Source organism: Nanorana parkeri, unplaced genomic scaffold, assembly GCF_000935625.1.
Source record: "Nanorana parkeri isolate BGI_ZX_2015 unplaced genomic scaffold, ASM93562v1 scaffold454, whole genome shotgun sequence".
NCBI classification, from domain to species: Eukaryota; Metazoa; Chordata; class Amphibia; order Anura; family Dicroglossidae; genus Nanorana; species Nanorana parkeri.
This window is the reverse complement of record NW_017306722.1, coordinates 150,817-171,724: the sequence shown is the minus strand read 5'-3', so window position 1 is coordinate 171,724 and position 20,908 is coordinate 150,817. Positions and strand designations below refer to the sequence as shown.

Sequence of the window (20,908 nt, the reverse complement as noted above, 5' to 3'; positions counted from 1 at the left end):
GAAGGAAATAAACTTATGTCCCATAACAAGACAGGAATTAAATGTATGTACACCAACGCTAGAAGTCTAGCAAATACATTAGAAAAGCTTGAAATTATGATACTCGAAGAGGACTTCAATATAGTGGATATAGCGGAAACCTGGTATCTACGTTAAAAATAATCTAAATATGCATATAAGGGACGATATCACGTCAAATAATGGAGTAGACATGGAAACCTTATGGCTAGATCTAGAAATGACGGACACTAGCCGCAAACTTATTGTGGGTATCTGCTATATAGGAGGAGGAGGCGGAAGCAAATCTACACTCCCAAATAGAAATAGCAGGGAGGGAGGGCAATGTAGTCGTGATGGGTGACTTCAGTTACCCGGACATAAATAGGGCCAATGGCACCTCAGGTTCTACAAAGTCGGGTCGTTTTATGAACATGTTGCGAGACAATTTCATGGAACAGATGGTGGAGGTTCAAACTAGAAGAAATGCCATCCTAGATTTAATCGTCACTAATAATGCAGAGTTAATTGAGAATATTGTGATTGGGGAGACACTGTGTAATAGTGATCACAATGTGATTACTTTCAGTATTGAATACAGGAAAGAGAAGTGGGCTGGACGGACAAGAACCCTACATTTCAGAAGGGCCAACTTTAATAAGCTGCGCCACCTAGTGGGGGATATAAAATGGGAAAACTTATTTCACAACCTAAACTCGGACCAGATGTGGGACAGTTTTAAGAACACATTACATATGGTTATTTGTGCATATAAATATCCATATGTAATATATTAAAAGTGCATACCTTTGGGTAACAAAAGCAAAAGATCAGAGACTAAACCTATATGGCTAAATAAAACTGTAAAACAACACATCAAGGCCAAGCGAGTGGCATTTATAAAATAGAAGATGGAGGGGATGGCACTGGCGTTCCTTAACTACAAGGAATTTAATAAAAGATGCAAACTAGTAATTTGGGCGGCTAAAATAGAGTGCGAAAAGCATATTGCCACAGTCACTAAAAAAAAAAAAAAAATTCTACCAATAAATTAATTGTAAAAAGGTGAGAAAGGAACAGATAGGCCCAATAAAGGACGAAAACGGGAAGTTAGTCACAAATGACAAGGAGAGGGCCGAGGCGCTGAACACTTTTTTCTCCTCAGTATACACTCAGGAGGGAAACGGGTTCGACGCCAATGATGATAAAATGCATAGTTCAACACAAAATATACCTATGTGGTTGATGGAAACCGGGATACAACAAAGACTTAAACTACTTAATGCAACTAAAGCAGTGGGACCTGATAATCTACACCCCAAGGTACTTAAGGAACTAAACGATGTTATAACAAGACCTTTATTCCTTATTTTTAAGGACTCCTTATGGACTGGTAGAGTCCCAAGTGATTGGCGGAGGGCTACGGTAGTTCCAATGCTCAAAAAGGGGGCAAGATGCCAACCGGGGAACTACAGACCAGTTAGTCTTACATCGGTCATTCGTAAACTACTAGAGGGCATGGTTAAGGACTATTTGGTAGAATTTGTTCAGAATAATGGCATAGTCAACGACAACCAGCATGGGTTCAGGAAATACTGTTCCTGCCAGACTAACTTGCTAACTTTTTATGAGGGGGTAAGTAGAGATCTAGATGGAAGGAGGCTGATGGATGTGGTATATCTGGATTTCTCAAAGGCTTTTGATACGGTAACACATAAATGCTTACTACACAAGCTGAGAGCTATGGGCATAGATGAGGTGGTGTGTACGTGGATAGAGAACTGGCTATGGGAACGTGTCCAGAGAGTATCCATAAATGGCACCTTTTCAAACTGGGCTAGTGTCATGAGCGGTGTGCCTCAGGGCTCTGTGCTGGGTCCCATATTGTTCAATCTATTTATTAACGACATTGGGGAGGGTGTAAATAGTATTGTTTCAGTGTTTGCAGACGATACACAAATAGGGAGGGTCTTAGAAACGGACCAAGACAGTATAACACTACAGGAGGACCTGGATAAAATAGGGGAATGGGCAAGTATATGGCAGATGAGGTTTAATATCGATAAATGCAAAGTAATGCACTTTGGGAATAAAAATAAACAAATGGGTTATACACTTATGGGTGTCCCACTAGGGAAGTCAGAAATAGAAAAAGATTTGGGGGTCATGGTAGACCACAAACTGAATGGTAGCTTGCAGTGCCAGGCTGCTGTGAACAAAGCAGGTAGAGTCTTATCCTGTATTAAGAAGGGGATGTATTGTAGAGACAAGTCTATAATTTTACCACTTTATAGATCGCTGGTTCGGCCTCACCTGGAGTACGCGGTACAGTTTTGTCACCAGTACTCAGAAAAGATGTCCTTGAGCTGGAGAGAGTCCAGCGGAGGGCAACCAAACTAATTAGGGGAATGGAGAACCCGAGCTATGACACAAGGCTACTGAACGTAAACATGTTCACGCTGGAAGTAAGGAGATTAAGGGGGATATGATTTTCATGTATAAAATGTTCAATGCTGACAACAGCATCAGCAACAAACTGTTTAAGATTAACCCCATTACAAAAACTAGAGGTCACCACCTAAAATTAGTGGGGAAAAAATTCAAGCACAAGGGGCGAAGGGGGGTTCTTCACAGTTAGAGCGGTTAGGGTCTGGAACTCACTGCCGCCGGCAGCGATTGCTACTAAAAGTGTGGAATTGTTTAAGAAACTTTTGGACGATTTCCTGAGAAACCGTAATATACAGGGGTACTCCTAAGAATGAGATGAAAATAGGTTGGACTTGATGGACTCATGTCTTTATTCAACCTCAAATATTATGTAACTCAAATATTATGTAACTTAGTTCAATATCTTCTAACCTGGGCAATACTAAACAGACCTTGATGTCTGTGTTGTCACATGACATACAGTTTTGATCCTGGCAGATTTTTAATTCCATACATGATTCCATACAAGACTTTCACATGCAGTTAATGCAATATGTATGACCAGCAAAACCTAAATCCATATTCTTTACTGTTATACTACAGCTGGACAAACATAAAAAAAAGACAGAGGCATGTAAACTAGTACATTTCTAGTAAGAAATAATGAGTTCTAGTTATTAGGTAGTTTAATGTCAGTATTGATGTTTGTCTAAAAGAAGATGTTCCATAAATGTAAAATTAGATTGACTAACATATACAATAAATTGGAACTAATGGCTACTGATACCTACCCTCCTGAGGAACAATGCATAGTGTTACACTTAAACCTGCATCTTTAATCAGTTTAACAATATCCGCATGAGGCATGTTGATTATAGACTGGCTATTCACAGCTAAGATCCGGTCTCCAACTTTTAGCTTTCCACAGCGGTCTGCAGGGCTTCCCTCAATAATTCGGCCAATTTTATGTGGTACAGCTGTAAAGAAAAAAAAACACACAAATGAAAATAAGCCATCGCTAGTCCAAGTCCTCCAACATTCTCAGCAGTATAAAATAAGTGGAGAGTCCTTTTTCCTGGTCATAGCAGTCAGGTGGATTCTGGGATTCATGTCCACAGATCTTGGTACAACAATTTCCAAGACAAATAAATAGTAATTTAATCTACTAATCAGCTAAGTAGTAATCATTAGCTTTGAGTGGATTTATATTTTTAATGTGTATGTCAAGCCAAAAACTATTTTTTTCTAGTTTTGGATGAAATGTGTAAGGTCTAAAGCTCCTGTCAGATTTTTTTTTTCTTCCATCCGTGGCTCTGGGAGAGATTGACCCTCACTTCCTGTCCTACTGACAATGGTTTTACTAGATAGGACTTTAGGAAAAATCTGTAACATGGACACATATACAGAATATATACAGAAATAAATATCTGTCAGGAGTTTTTGCATTCCTCTGGGAAGTTCTCCTAACTAACCTCAAGGATAGTGAGGATAAATCTTTGTAAATCTGACAGGTCTTCCAACCCTTTCCCACTCTATCCAAAACAGCAAAAAGAGTTTGAGCTGGGCATACACTAAGATATATACACTAAGAGTGCCTTGCAAAAGTATTCACTCGTTGGTGTTTTTCCTGTTTTAAATTAAAATGGATTTTGGGTAGCTTGTACAATGTGATGTACATAACATACTAACCACTTTGTAGGTGTAAACTAATTTTGTGACAAACAATAATTTTGACAAAAAACCCTGACATTTTGAGTGTGCATAAGTATTCACTACTAAAATACTTTGTAGAGCTACCATTTGCGAAATTACAGGAGCAAGTCTCTTGGAGTATGTATCGATTTGCTTAACACATCTAGCCACTGGAATTTGTGCCCATTCTTCATTTGTGCACAACTGCTCCAGCTCCTTCAAGTTAGGTGGGCTGAATTGGTGTACAGAAATCTTCAAGTCAGGCCACAGATTTTCAATTTGATTGATGTCTGGGCTTTAAATAGGCCATTCTAAGACGTTTATATGTTTCCCATTAAACCACTCCAGTGTAGATTTAGCAGTATGTTTAGGGACATTGTCCTGCTGAAAGGTGGACCTCCAGCCCAGTCTCAAATCTGTGGCATACTGAAAGTTTTCTTCAAGAATTGCCCTGTATATAGTGCCATCCATTTTCCTTGACTCCCAACAGCATCCCCACAGCATGATACTGCCACCGTGCTTCACTGTGAGGATGGTGTTCTTGGGGTGATGGGAAGTGTTGGGTTCTGGCCACACATAGCATTTCCCAAAAAAGCTAATTTTAAGCCTCATCTGACCAGAGAACCTTCTTCCATGTGTTTGGAGAGTCTGCCACATGTTGTTTGGAGAACTTTAAACAGGTATTCTTATTTTTTTTTTAACAACGGGCACTCTTCCATAAAGCCACACTCTGTGAAGTGTTTGGCTTAAAGTGGTCCTCCTAGTGGATACTCACATCTCTGCTCTGGATCTTTTCAGCTCTTTCAGTGTTATATTTGGGGTTTCTGTTGCATCTCAGATTAATGCCCTACTTGCTTAGTCTGTGGGTTTTGCCAGACGGCCTTCTCTTTTTAGTTTGTAGTAATTCGATATTCTTACCATTTTGTTATAATTGATTTAATAGTGCTCTGTGGGATATACAAAGTTTGGGATTTTTTTTTCTTTTAACCCAACCCTGATCTATACTTCTCCACAACTTTGTCTCTGACCTATATGAAGAGCTCAGTGGACTTAATTTTGCTTGCTTAGTGGTGTTGTGGACTAAGGGGCCCTTCTGAATAGCTTTATTTATACTTATATCATGTTACAGATCAAATGACACTTGTGGACACAAGTGGACCTTTATCAACTAAATTATGAGATTTCTGAAGTTAATTGGTTGGCCCACATCTTATTTAGGGGTTTCATAGAAAAGGGGTAAATACTTATGCACTCTCAAGATTTGTGTTTTTTGTCTTAATTGTTGTTTGTGTTACAATAAAAATTATTTTACACCATTTTCCGCCTGCAGTGACCTCACAAGGGAGGTGCGGCCTACACTGGGTGACACCATAAGAATGACTCACAGTTGTTATGGTGTCACCCCCCCCTGAAAAGTCCGGCAATCGGTCATGTACAAGAGAGGAGGGGACCCAGTGGTATACCTTATCCTGCCAGATAAACATCCTCTTCCCTTGCTGCCAGGTCCATTGCATGTGTGATGGCATCCTGGCAGCCCCTACGGGTGACAATCTGCCTGGGGACGCCTCTAACAAAGTGGTAGGCATATTGTGTACATCACAAGGTACAAATCTCTCAAAAATGTAAATTCCAGGTTATAATGCAATAAAACAGGAAAAACACCAAAGGCGGTGAATACTTTTACAAGGCACTCTATACAGTATTTCTATTATACAAGAACAAACACTGAGTAGACAGTACAGTGTGGTAGACATTGTAGTTACAGCAAACTACAGTATAAAGGTAGAGCCTATGTCTGTTTATCCATAACCAACTACAGAGGTAATCATTTTGATATTGATCCACTAAGATTTAAACATTTTCAGTTCATGCCGATTGTAAAAATTCAAGCTGGAAGCTAACTACTGGCTAGCATCTTATGCTAAATATAACAGTAACGACAAACACACTTACAAACCAGGGATTCTGGCTACTGGAACAGCATTTTTGTAAATTTAAGGCCTTGCTATTCTTCATACCGTAGTTCCTTAAAACTGGTATTGTACAATATGATTTTTTTTTTCTCCTAGCTTAAACAGATCTTTTTACTTTGCAGAAAAAAATACATAGCATACTATTATTTCTGATATTTCCAAATAAAGAGAAAAAAACTTAGATATAAGGCTTCCAGCTCATTAGAACATATGTTTTCTTATATTTTAGCAAATATATACCACGACAATATAATGCACTTAACAGATTAGGTGTTCCCAGCATATGCGGTTTTAAAAGCATTACTAATCTAGACTTAAACATTAAAAAATACAAATAATTAAAAAAAATATTTGATCAATTCTTCTTATTGTAAGTGAAAGAATTGTTATGGTTAATGAGGTGATGCAAATTTTTGATGGGTGATTAGCATCTCAAGATCACATTGCAGATGACTTGCTTTTTTAAGGATAAATCATGCAGGAAAAAAAATGCAATTGTAATATATTTCTCATGGGTCTAAAGGATTGATTATGGATTTAAATTAACAAAGAATTAATGAGAATTCACATAATAATGCAAATTACTGTATTATTTTTCCTTAAATTTTCCACAACACAAAGTACATTGTTGGCAATGAACGTTTAAAGCAGGGGTCCTCAAACTTTTTAAACATGGGGCCAGTTCACTGTCCCTCAGACATTGCTGGGGGCCAGATCATAGTTTGAAAAACAGGGGGGGCGTGGCACCACCACGCCCCCTCCCGTCCCAGTACAAAAGTTTTTTTTACATTATGTTAGGAAACATTTATTATCACCCAATTTTTGGGTAAAATATAAAAGACGGGGTCACGTCGGGTAAATAGACACCAAACATGTCAAGCTTACAAATTGCTCGCACTCGCGAAATCGCAAAAAAATACCATATACAAAATTGACCATAGGCGACGCTTTAAAAGCTTTTACCGCTCATCAGTTTAGTGTTATCAATGATTGATGCCCTAAAATTATTGCTCTCACTGCGACGTTCACGGCGATATGTAACATGTGCAGCGTAATGGGCGCAATCGTCTTTTCGCAGGTATGCGCACCTGACGCATGTTTGCATGCGTGTATGTATGGGTGGGGACGTTTTTAAAAAAAATTGTTTTTTTAGTTCTTTTTTATGTGTAACTTTAAAAAATTTTTGGGAAACTTTAATTATTTTTCCACCTAACTTTATTGCTATCACATAGGGGGCTAAGAAACACTGATGTTATAGCAAAAGATGTGACAGGTCCTCTTTATGGAGACATCAGGGGTCTCCAAGACCCCTAATGCCACCTAGGACTCCCAAAGAAGCTGATGAAGCAGAGGTCTGCCTGTTTTTAAATTGGCTGTATTTCCCGCGTGCGCTAGTGGGCGTGGCTGATCTAGAGAGCTCCCGGCTGGCCGTTTTTTTACAACGGCCGGCCATGAGGTTGTTAAGGTAGGGGCCTGGAGCTGCAGCTCCCTTAATCCTGCCTTACCCATGGCAAGGGGCGTGCGACCGATCGGGCCGGGCCAAGGACCCTGGCGGGCCGGATCTGGCCTGCGGGCCGTAGTTTGAGGACCCCTGGTTTAAAGTAAAAGTGCAATACAACTTAATTTACAGTCTCATTTTACCATTACAGTACATGTAATGTATCTAATTTGTAGCACACATTATAATGAGCTTAAAACATTAGTATATATAAATGCAGTGCAATTTATTACAATATATTGCATATATTATGCAATATTAACTACACTAAGCTCTCTACTAAAAGCTCCTTCACAATTAGCATGCTCTTCAAATTCCCATAGGTCTTATTCTGTGACTTTCTATTCAATGAGATATTCTATATCACAGTATAGTCATCCAGTTAGTTGTTTTTCTAGACTGTTTTTTCAGGACTATATGCTTTGTACTATCACAATTTCAATTTACAGTACTCACAAAAATGGTTTGTAGGAATGCTGAAAATCAGAGGTAATATGTACCAATAAGCTGCACATCAATATACAGTATACCAGATACAGTATTTTGAAAAGGTCCATAAAAAGTAAATTAAATGCAGAATCAAAAAGTTTGTAACAGTTTCTGTACAAGTCTGGGACTTGATTTTATTAGCACCCACAAAGGCCTAGTCTTCCCATGCACCTCTAAGGCAGTTATCCCTCATGGAGAAATAAGCCAGTGGTGTTTGCAGCAGCAAATAACAGAGGCTACTGTAACATCTCTGAAGCGGATGTTTGGTTGGACATTAATACTTGTCCCCATTCATATTTCCAGTAACAGTATGCTGTAAGATCACAACCAGCTTTGTAGGATTTGTGTAATTGGATTCTGTATGTGATATACTGTATTTCCAACTTGTGTGAAATTTAACTCATTCACTCTTATTAAATTGTGTGACATCTTATGCTTGAAGCTATATTCAATATATCAACACAGGATTTGATTTAACATATACTGCATGTATATATATATATATACACATACATATAGTGCAATATAAATGGGTAAGCCGTATTAGTCCAGTAGACAAGATGTCTTTTTTGACATCTTATATATATATATATATTTGTCTTTATACATTGATTTTAAGATAAATGTTTTTATATGTACATTATGCTTTTATTAATCCAAACGAGTTACCTCCGCCACCATTTTAGAAATGTCCCCATTTAATATATTACATATTGTGGCAGTGTTGGTATAATTATACTTATTTATATAGCCACTGTAGCTTTGTATCCTATGCCAACATTTTTCTTTCCTTTTGATTTAATACAACAATGAATTTAATACTCTTAATATACCTATTGTGGCTCCTGATTCTGGCCTGTTCAAGGAGCTGATAATGACAAAGCCAAACCCTTCATTCTCCTTTCGGTGGATGACCACATCACTGGATTGCGAGTTCTGAGAGGCAAAGCCTTCAGGAGGAGAAGCGTTGCTTTGTGTAGTATGATTACTGTTTGGATATGCAGAATCACTTCTAGGGGAGCTGTGATGTGTTGACACAGAGCCAGGACTCCTGCCATTCTCTGGACAATTATCGCCTATAACAAAAAAGAAACAAAAAAAAAAAAGACAAGACAAATTTATAGTTCTTTTTGCCTACTAAAGAACATTAAAGAAAGTAATACAAATACATTAAAAAGGTTTGCAAATATCCAAGTCTTTGGATGTCTCAGCGGTATGGTCAGTTCAGTTATCAGAAAGCGAAAACTATGCCCTGAAAGATTATCTCACAGACCTACCTATGCTTGTGTTTGTATGGGTGTACCAAAACATTTTCAATAAATAGAGCTCTACTGCACTGGCATATAAAAATGTCAATGTTACTTAAATATATAGGAAGGTCAATAAATGTTTATGTAGACATATACATGACATGTTAACAGGGATATTATGCTACAAATTGTATTAAAGATGGACCAATTGGTCAATGAGAATGATAACTTGGGCGTATTTGAGAACGAAAATTGCAGTTGACCGTTAGGATTTACTTCATGGATATATCTGCACCTTAATAAGGAGTCCTTACATATTAAGAGAATACTGAAACTTCAGATTCTTTTTTTACATGTTTTCCTTTAATCCTTTATCTTCTGAGAGTTACCACTCTTTACTATAGAGATCAGGGCACTCTTTACTATAGAGATCAGGGTACTAATTCTCTACATATAGAAAAGGTTTTGGTGCAGGATTCAGATCACATTTAAAGCGACCCTGACAAAGGTTTTAAAAAGGACCTAAAGCACTGTGAAGACAGCAGTATTATACTTACCTGTCCAGTAGCCCATTTGCAAACTTAGCTTCTGTAGCAGAGCTCCCAGCGCCAATCCTATTCCACACTTCAGTGTTGAAATAGTGTGTCCCCTTCTGGTTGCTGTGGTTCCTCCGTCGACTCCTACATAACTATTTTGTCCTGCAATGACTAAGGAGTCAGGTGGAGGAATCACAGAAGCTAGCAAGGGGACCTGCTATTTGACAAGCCTAAGGAGTCGAATAGAAAGCATACATCCCGTGCTAAAAAGCATGGCAGTAATGCAGGTGTGATGTGGGAAAAAGCTGTGATCAGTTGAGACCAAAACAGCTTTCAAAGTGATATACCTTGGTACAAATCTAACATTGCAAAATAAGATGATTGTAGCATTATACTGTGGAGTGACTTTTAATCAGCAGGAATTTGACATCTTAAAAATAAAAGGAAGATTGTATGGAGCAAAAACAGGGACACGCTGCAAGACAATTGGTTTTAAACTGACAAATAAAATAAACCCACCATTGTGCAGTGTACCTTCTCAAGCAGTGAGCTTTTGAGAAAATGCAATGTAGCAAAGCGGCCATCAAGCCACATCTATTTTAGCACTTTGCTGTCACTACCAAGGTAATGCAATTGTAGGTGTAATAAAGGAATTAAGACACCGGGAGTCTGGTGCCTGCCATGATAATTCTTTCTTGGAATTTATAACGTCGGATCCTTGAAGGAGCTGTAAGGGCACACTAACTCATCTGTATGTGAAAGTCTCTTTACTGAAATGAATGCAGAAAAAGCTGGTAAAAGACTAAGCTTCTTTTTTTTTTTAATCTGGAGATTAAACCTGTCACAAATTTAGGAAATTCAAACAGAGCATCTGGTGAAAAAATCCATACGCAGATATTACCTTTAGTGAAAGCTGCATGTCAAAACAAATCAGTAGATTTACAGATATAGGTACTTGAACTTATACAATTTCTACTCTTCCTGCAAAAGTCAGTCATGGCCTATCCCTCCCTTTTACAGAAAAAGTCAATGTTTGCATATTACTTTGCAATGGAATGGAAAAGTTCTTTTGCAAAGTGACCCATATAGAATGGTTAGTGTTATATTTTATAGACTAGAAGTGACATTCTAGTGTACTGCTCTTCAAAGGAACCAGGCGAGCACAAGTAAATTGTGCAAAACTATCATGCAGATGTGCAGATCAGGATACAGTATATCTCAATGGCAGTGACATTACAGCCTCTGTGTGTTGGAAACTACGAAGGCAATTGATTTTTGGACATCAACAGCATTTTAAATAAGAAGATAATCACACCTCAATGAGAAGATAAAGCGTCAAAGTGTTTCTGTAAATAAAAATGTTATGTGGGTTGCTGTGCTTTGTTTGTTGTGGTTAACCTACCTATGGATAGCACCTTTCTTCTCACAGTAAGATTAACTTGTCCATTACGAGCAGCATTATGCATGAGATCAATCACATATCGGTGAGTTTTACCAGCAACTGGAATTCCATCTACATAGAGCAATTCATCACCAGGTCGTAGCCGGCCATCTCTGTCTGCTGAGCCCATTGCTATCACAGCACCAATTAAAATCTAAATGGTGAAAGATACCAGGTTACTGGTCAGTTTAACTACATATAAAAATTCTATCAAGAGAAGTATACACAAAGTTATGTTGCATTTATTACTAGGATTGATTTATACATTAATTACATTTAAAACATGGGGAAAATGTTACAGTTGGTTAACATTAGTACAATAACAGTTATATATTTTCTTGTAGATAATCTCCTGACCATTAACTACAAAGAAAACCCAGACTTGAAGGTAAATTATTGCTCCTTTCATGAACAAATGTATGAGACATACTATTTACACATAGTAATTACATGCAGCACTCTACACAAATTAAGGGCAGGCAGAAGTTACTATACACCTGGTTGTTGATGGGATGAGTACGCTATATATCACCTAATTGGGCACAGTTTTGCCATATGCATATATTTCCCTTTCTAAAATTTTAAACTACGCGTTAAATATCAGTGTAGCGCTTAATGTTTTGTTCTTCTAACCTGCTGAAATAAAATGATAGCCTTTTAAACTTAATGGGTTAGTAAAATGACATACTGGGCTGTATTTACCCTGAACTCCATGTAGATATAAAACATAATTTAACACCATTATGTATTCTTTAAAAACACCTTCAATTTATTCTTTGCATACAAATAGCATAAGTACTAAAATCAGCCTCCAGTCTTTCTTTGCATAGCAGCAGTCACAATGGCAAAGTAAAGGCAAAGGGAAGGCCAGCTCTTGGAGTTTATGACTTATCAGTGTGCTGCTGCTGCTCCTTCATTGGCCAATCAGGAGGCTGCATTTGGGGAGTTGGCACTACTGCATTCCTTAATGCTAAAGTGGTGTCACACTCTGTTGTTTGGATCAAACAAGTAGCCGAACAGAATTATAAATCTATTGACAGATAAGATAGTTCACATGTGCAACACTGTGGGGGGAATTTAACAAAACTGGAGCAGACAGAATCTAGAGCAGTTGCCCATGGTAACCAATCAGCATCTCTCTTCAGTTTGCTCAGGTAAGATTTGAAAATGAGACGGAGAAGCTGATTGGTTGCAGTGCAAATCTAATCCAGATTTTGTCTCCTCCAGTTTTGATAAATTCCCCCATTTGTATTTAGTTGTTTGCTGTCAGCACAAAAAAAGGAGCAGACCTGGAATAAAAGTAGAAACCATAGAACACTTGCCTACAAAAAAACAAGACTTGCCTACAAAAAAACAGGTCCAGTTTATGTAAATCATCCCCTTTAAGTTGCACACGTCTGCAAGGAAAAAATGTCAAGTATCTCAAGCTCAGGGTAGGTATATTACAGAGACTACCATGTGAATAATGTCTGTCTGGACAGTTTGCCATTGGAAGCAAACTATTCATCTCCTGATGGAGGGGATGGTTGCTGAGATTCAGTCACATGTCAAATGACCAGGATGCAGTAGATGCAATGAATTGGCTATGTGCACTCAGCAGGTCATTCTCTTGCACAACTCTCCAAATCAATGAAGATGAGGTAATCCATAAGATGAGGCATTTGTTAGAAGACCCAAGGCATATGCCTCTTGTGTATGAACCATGCGCTGTGAGCCATTTACATTGCAGAGGGCTGTGAGTATAACAAACACACAGATTACAGGACCAATATTAACAGGGCAAATGGAAGACTTGTGAGGCACAGTTATCAACTTAGATGTCAACACAATTTAACACTATTTGCCAAATCACATGGATGAATGAAACAAATCTGACAAGAGATAAAAATTTAACATTCAAAGGACATCCCCAACATTGCATGTTTTTTATTCTCTACAAACAACATCGGTGACATGTATACTAGAATAGTCGCATGCGCACAACATGTTTAATAAATTCAGTATTGAAGTGTTTTAGATTTCAGTCGTATATTATGTTCATCACATAAAATGCTTTTCTTACAATGAGTACAGGTCTCCATCACTAAGCTGCATTCAGCTATAAGAGCGGTGTGTAGATCATACATTTTATGTTGCTTTCATTTCAGAGATAAAGCTCCAAAATAGGCCTTTTAATCCTCACTTCTTAAATTCATACTCTTCAAGCTTATGCCTTCAAAGGCAAGGCTGGCAAGCTGAGTGTATAAATGCATATAATAGAGGATGCCGAAGGAATATTTATTACTTGAATTGTATTCTGTACTCAAGGCAATTCACAAACTGTTTATGGACACTGTACTGCATTTACACACTTGTAAATGCCATGGAGATTAAACTGTGAGGTATTACATTACAGAAAAATGAGTTATAGTGAATACAGTCTCATTTCCAAAAGCTGGAATTCAGAACTTTACTAATATACCATATTTCCTAGAAACCGGGGCAGCGGTTTAGCAAGTGCTTCTTGATATTAGTTAGGCCCCTCATCAGTACCACCTTTGCGAACAGTTTTGCTTCTCTACAGTGCGGTTGTATCTATGATCTATGTCCATTACATTACTATGTTTGGTATAATTGTATTATATTGCAGTGAATTACTGTGTATTGCCATCTCTTAACCTGTTACAAGGCATGTTTGCCCACTAAAACCACGGTAAAGCCCTGGTGTGTTGGTGAGTTCAAATACTACCTGAGTGGGTCATCACCTCTGTTAACAGAAGGTCCTACTAAACAAGCATCTCCTCTGGGGATAGTGCAAAATATATAAATGCATTGACGGACACACTTCTTTTATATATCACCCCAATACTAGTTGGCAATCAAGCTAATCTAGCCAACCTTTACAACATTTATAGTATTGATTTAGTAACTTTAGAATTAAACTTTGTTCTATGAACCTGAATTAACCCTTCCCCTATGGTGCTTTTGCTACTTTAACCACCCAGTGTGTTGCTTCTGTATACATCAACATTTTAGTGTGTGTAATAGGATTAAAGGGGTCCTAAAGCCTCTGGGTTTTTTTTGCCTGTATCTACTGCTGATAAGCAGTAGATACAGGCAAAAAGTAAAAAAAACCGCTTTAACAGAGGTTTAAACTTACCTAGTTATCGCTGCGCGCACCCGCACGAGAATCCGGAACTGCTCGTGCGGCCGCCAAGGATCTTGGGGCGGTCGCATGCGCAGTTCGGATTCTGGGGCGGGAGACGAGCAGAGACGCAAGGTAATTCTATGGACGCGTGCACCCGCATGCAAACACCATTGGATCGGAAGTGTCTGCAAGCAGAGAGGAGTCAGCGCTGGATTTGAGAGCCGCCGCACCGCTGGAGGGACAGATGAAAACATCAGGAAAGAAGAAGATCGGACTAAGAGACATAATTTATGGTAAGTGCTAACATTAACATGGGGGTGGTGGAAATTTTTTTTGACTTTAATGTCACTTTAATCGTGTGGTTATATGCTAAGTAGATTGATTTTTACAATTTAAGCATGGTTCAAGATAAATGTATTGGGTCTTATTTTTACTGATATTTACATGCTGATTTTATAAAGACATGGGAGTTGAAGACTTGAAAATTAATTTGAAAGCTCGCATATAAAAAATTAGTTTGAGAATACCATGGGATCGACAAATAAAACTGTTTGTAAGTTTGTGATCTTTTGTATAAGTATTATTGGCACAATCAATATATACAATAAAGGGTGAAATAAATGTTGACCTTTAATAAATAGGTCCCATAGAGTGAGTGTAATTAGTAAATCCTTTAAATAATGTAACTGTCATTAAAATCATAGTTCTCTTCAAGGCAAACATTTGTAATGCACACCTTTGGGCCTTGCATAATAAAAAAACGTGTATGTATTATATTATTTACTTTTAGTGATCCCCAGTAGCACTGCACAAAGTAATACATGTTAGGACATAGGGAAAACAAAATATAACAGAGGAGGGTAGTGTAGATAACAAAAAACTTAAATGTCCCATGGCTAGTACAATTGTTTGGCAACACTTGCATAAACAGAAGAGAGGGTCTTGCAATACATGCTTATCATCTAGAGAGTGAAAGAGAACTCACAGGCTGGCCAGGTTCATCACCACCAAGTATTCTAAAGCCAAAGCCAGACTCTTGCCGTCGAAGGTGAACATCCAACTCCTTGAAGTCAGGACCTGTTGACAAACAAAATAGCTTTTAATGCTTACAATGTATTAGACCTTCAGCACCACATTCACATTACAGTGAGATAATACAACTACTTTTATCTAATGATATATGGTTCATGCATAATATTAATTTGGCATGGATTACAACACAAGCAGTAATGGACTGTTCTACAGTAACACAGAAAAAAACAATGTTGTTTACCTTGTTAATTACATTACACAGCAAATCAAAAAGGTTACTTAGAGGTTAACTAAAGTAGTCATGATTAGAAAAGATGAAAAAATGGTATCACAAGCTTTTTAAACATGTTTTTTCTCATTAACACCTAATGTTCAGGGTTTCAAACCAAATTATAAATATTTAGTGATTAGTATATGGGGATGCCGAGAAAAAAAGAAGCATACACAATCATACACGTTTTCATTGTATATAACCAGTTACATATGTTCATTAAGATTATTTTCTATATTAGAATATAGATTGTGTTGCACCCCCTTGATTTGCAAATGATCCAAGATGATGGCTCACATATGTCAAAATTCTTTCCTTGTATGCAAATCCAGGTACTGGCATGATCACAAATAGATACATGCCCTATACAGAAAATGATAGTCTTCTGCAACTGACATGCAGATATATACATTACATATCTACACTTGAGAGTGCTGAGTGATGGCATGCTATTTTTGCACATTGCTGTCACACTGTCTTAGGAAACTGTTCTCTATCTTTGACTTGTTTCCGGTGTTTTCTATCATTATGAAAGACTTTAATCCCTCTCAAACTTTTACTGCCTCAGCAAGCGACATCTTTATAGTTTTAAAATTATATCAAGCTTGAGCATATATCCTAACTAATGTTGACCATTATATATTCTTACATGAAGTTATAATGTTTAAGTAGGTTATAGTTAAAGGCATTTTTCAATAAATTCATGAATTTAAAACCAGTGTAACACAAAACAATCTTAGGAAATAAGCTTGGAGATAGTGAGTGAGTAGTAAGCAAACAAGTTCCATTTGTGTAATATTTTGGTTAATCAGTTTAGTTTGAGTGTCATACCTGCACAAAAGAAACATCCCCAAGGTTAGGTTGCTTAAAATAGTTATATTGAATATATAGATAATAAAAATCAAAGTCAGTTGACGTTTGAAGGAGTAGAAGTTCATGTATGGGAACTAGAAGGGAAGCATGCTATGGAAAATGATGCTATGAAAATGATTCCTATGGTTGGTTTTTACCAGTTCACCAAGAATTGTTGTATTATAAATTGTTCTAAGTATTTAATAGAAACCTATTCTTGGAGTATGTTTTAAATCTACCATTCAGGAGAAGATGAATATTCTGCATATTATCTCACTTGGTGAGATAAGCCCAGACAAACAGCTTTTCTTGCTCTGTTTTAGTTGTCCTTACTAACGGCATTATGAAATAAAAGAATGTTGATTTTTTTTCAATTGAGCATATTTGACATTTTTTGGGGATAACATTAACCAGTTCCCTATCCAGGGCTTATCCTGTACATCATGGCTTTGAATTGGTGGCTGAGGATGATTTAGTAAAAGTGATCTGGGCAGCTGTAGAGCCATCCGATCACTTTTATGTAACTCTCTGGGTGCTGCCCTCTCCTTCCCTTCAGCAGAAGTAGTGGGCAAGGGAGACATTAGCAGTCTATGAGACCCTTGATGTCTCCATAAAGGGGTACCTGTCACCCGCCCAATGATATCACATAGGGAGCATATGAAGGTAAGTGAAAAAAAAGTGTTAAAAGATATAAATTTAGTAAAATACACAAAATATCACCCCCTCACCCCCATACACAAACTAATGCAAACACGTGCACACGTGTGTATGTAAACAACGATTGCGCAGCACATATTGGGTATTGCAGCACATGCCGGAATGAGAGAAATAATTCTACATGCCTCATTTACCATTAACTCTAAACTGATGAGCTGTAACAGCATTTAAAATGTCACCTACTGATAATTTGGGATACTGTATTTCTTGAGCCTTAGCTTATTTGGTATCTTTTTACTCAACACAAAAATTGGGGATTGCGTTGGTGTGCACTAAAATTCACCTTTTTTTTTTAACTAGAAACATAGTATAATCTTTTTATTCTGTGGGGCCTTTGCTTTCAAAAATACTGTATATATTCAGGGGGGTGGGGGGGTTTAAGTAATTTTGCAGCCAATAATTAAAATTTTTACATGAGTGCAAAAAATAAAAAAATTGCTCCAGAGGCAAACTGGTTAAATTAAAACTGGCTTTTACCGAGTCACAAAATTCAAATATGAATCATATTTTGATATGTATGGAAACTCACCATGAGCCATTCTCAGGTTGTCATTATATCTTAGAAGGAATGGCTGTAAGGCACGATCTGACCTTGCTGAGGACAAGCCATTTTCTGTGGGCTGCAAACTGTTCTTTTAACTACTAAGTTCAAGCTGGCTTAACACAAGTAAGTACAATAATAATCAGAACAGGTTTTCAAACTGGCCTGTTGGTTCCTACTGAGGGTGATTGTGCAGTGGCTGTGTATAGCACTTCAAGCATAAGATGCTGATCTGTAGCAAGATTAAGCTTCTTTTACCAGCAGGTACTCCTAGCTTATGATATGGAAACGCACTTAGAGCTTATCTGTTCAACATTCCCATGACAACATCTCATACTGCGTGGGATAGAAGGTGACCCCAAAACTGGTGCTAGAGTATTAATACCTACTTGATATTGCAGACATCACTATTCATCTCCCCCTATTTTGGTGCCCCTATATCTATCTGGCCTCCTTAATTTCTAGTAAATATGGCAGTGCAAGTACATGGCTCCAACAGGAATAAGGAAAATGTGACAAGACAATCATGACTGAACTCTATTTAGAGGAATGACCACAGGACACACATTTAGGTTAGGACACAGAATGGTGGACACATATTTCACAGGACAATGTGTGCTGAAGAATACTTGCCAGAAGGATCCGCTCTGAAACCAGCTCTGGGTGGCACTTGTTCTGAATAGGAAGATGAGGAATTTCACGTAAGAAAGAGAAAACTCTAAATGCACATCACCTCATGTAGGTTGTAAATATTTTATAATTGTATAAGGTGTATTTCAATGAAAGTGACATGTTAAAATTCCTAAGAGTTTTCTGTGCTATAAAATGTAGAATAACCATTAAAATAAACAAACTAAATAACAATATGAAAAAAATTCACATTTTCAAAGCAGAAAAACACAACTTCTGGACTGACAAACAATATTCTCCCACTCTGGGACTACTACAGACAAATGCTTAAAAAAAACCTAAAACAAATTATTATGGAATATAAAAATATTTGTTAGGTCTAACAAAAATTACTTGGCTGTGGGAAGATTGAAACTGGTACAACCGAAAAAGCTGCAACATATATAGAATTTAAAGAAGTAGTTAGGGTGCCATATTCATCTGAATATGAAAGTTATTTAATCTTTAATTTTCATCAGGAATAAAAAGTAATAACAAGGTTCAATGAGGATATCAAATAAAACTATCCTTCTGTCAGGCAACCCATACTAGTCAACCAGCAAAACATGAATAAACATATTAGCCTTAACAAGTAGTCAACATGACAACATAGGGAGGTGTTGTAGCAAAAAAAAATCCTTCCTACAGTGAACCACTAATTTAAGAAAGGGAACTTCAAACTTTTGTAATATTTTTTAATAATAAAACTTTTGTAATATACTATTCTCATTTATTGAAAATTGCACTTTTTTCAACATTTAAGTATCAGTTACAACAGACTGTTCTCTATATGGCAGAACAGTGCACAAAATAACCCTTTAGCTGGCATTACATTCGGTTCTGGTTGCGCGAGTATAGTGAGTTCGAAAAAAATAAAGCATCCTGCCATGAATCATTTTACATACTTGCAGCTTGATTTTGCACAATTTCACATGTGTAGCAAGTGTGACTTGGGGCCTTAATTATGTGCATGTGTGCATTAAATGTATGTGTGTTATATTTTATCAGTTGGTTTTCAATTGCCCCCATCCCCTACCCACATAACTATTAGCATCACATAGGAGCTGACATGTCCAACATGTGACAGTATACAGAGTTTCTTATCAGAGATCATTATATTAAAGAGTCCCCAATCTGCTCACCTGGCTTCTGATGCCAGAACTCCACTTTTAGGTCAATAACTGCAGAAAGAGTTTGGTGAACAATAGTTTCAATGAGATGTTCTAAAGTTATAAAAGCTGCACATGGACAAGCAGTACTAAGTTATTCCTGGCCTGAGAGATATCAGTATGGTGTTTCTACTGCTAAAGATACAGGAATAGGTAAAAGAGATACTCTGCTAGTGCTAACTTTTTCTTTAGCGGGATTTATATGTAGGCATTGCTCATTTTTGATTATGTGGATTGCCATAGGGTACAAATGAATGTTTGCAATTTTTGAGATACGTAATATGTGTGTCCACCAAGGTGTATACACACAAATAACAAAGGACGCAGTCACATGCTCATTTTTATATAGATAATATGAGGGCTGGGTACATTACAAACACTAATGTATTACCTGGATAAATAAGAGCACAGCAGCTAGTACCTATCTAGTTTAGAGTGAAGTCAGTGAGAAGTATTAAAGTGGAACTCCATCCAAAACTAGTTATCAGTTGAGTGGGGACAGGTTTAACCTCTGGTGTGTTTTTATTGCTGGCTGTTTCACCACGGGGAAGATTCACTCTCACGATTTGTGCTGGTGGCCATTGTGTTCCACATTCGCACTAAACAGCGTGGATGAAGAAATCTGCACTGCTGGCTATTGTATTCAGACAGCTGCCGGCATCCATGTCTGCATGAATACCTAAACAGTGACTGCATCTGAGGATTTTCTAATCAAATTTTGTTGAGCTGGGTGGTGCCAACAGGACCACACATGGCTTGAATTGGCCCAAATTCAAACCATGTGCGGCTATCTTAATCCTCCCCTCCTCTATCCAAAACTTAAACCACAGTTTTGACATGAGTCTCACTTTAAATGTACATAAATATTCCTATGTTTATTGGTTGTTTATTTTCTTTCTGGTAGTGGAATATAAGATACAGAATGATCAGATACTTTGTTATAAAAAAGACACTATCAGAATGAGCTATTAAATATTTTTAGAACTAATATTTTTTTTTTTTGGTTTATTTCGTTTTATTGGTTTTCAAAAGGTAAGTACACATATCACAACACATTTACATGGCGCTACTTATCAAATTCAAGCGATTAATAACCGTATCAGAGAAGAAAACACTAGGCACCATGCAGAACAAATACATCGAACAGGGGGGGGAGACGCGGACGCACACAAAAGAGGGATAAGACATTGGGAGGGGAGGGTGCATTCACCTGTCAGTCATCTGGCT

General features: G+C 37.5%; 1 protein-coding gene across 1 annotated transcript in view; it reads right to left on the bottom strand.

The window, feature by feature from the left end:
* The window catches only part of MAGI2 (membrane associated guanylate kinase, WW and PDZ domain containing 2), a gene marked incomplete at its 5' end in the record, with an annotated part of 203,533 nt that overhangs the window by 48,924 nt on the left and 133,701 nt on the right, over positions 1 to 20,908 (bottom strand). The window contains 5 exons of the mRNA XM_018560419.1: positions 3,216 to 3,401; positions 8,910 to 9,152; positions 11,265 to 11,457; positions 15,416 to 15,507; positions 18,477 to 18,518. Of these exons, the coding sequence (XP_018415921.1) occupies positions 3,216 to 3,401; positions 8,910 to 9,152; positions 11,265 to 11,457; positions 15,416 to 15,507; positions 18,477 to 18,518 (756 nt within the window). The remainder of the gene's footprint in view (positions 1 to 3,215; positions 3,402 to 8,909; positions 9,153 to 11,264; positions 11,458 to 15,415; positions 15,508 to 18,476; positions 18,519 to 20,908) is intronic.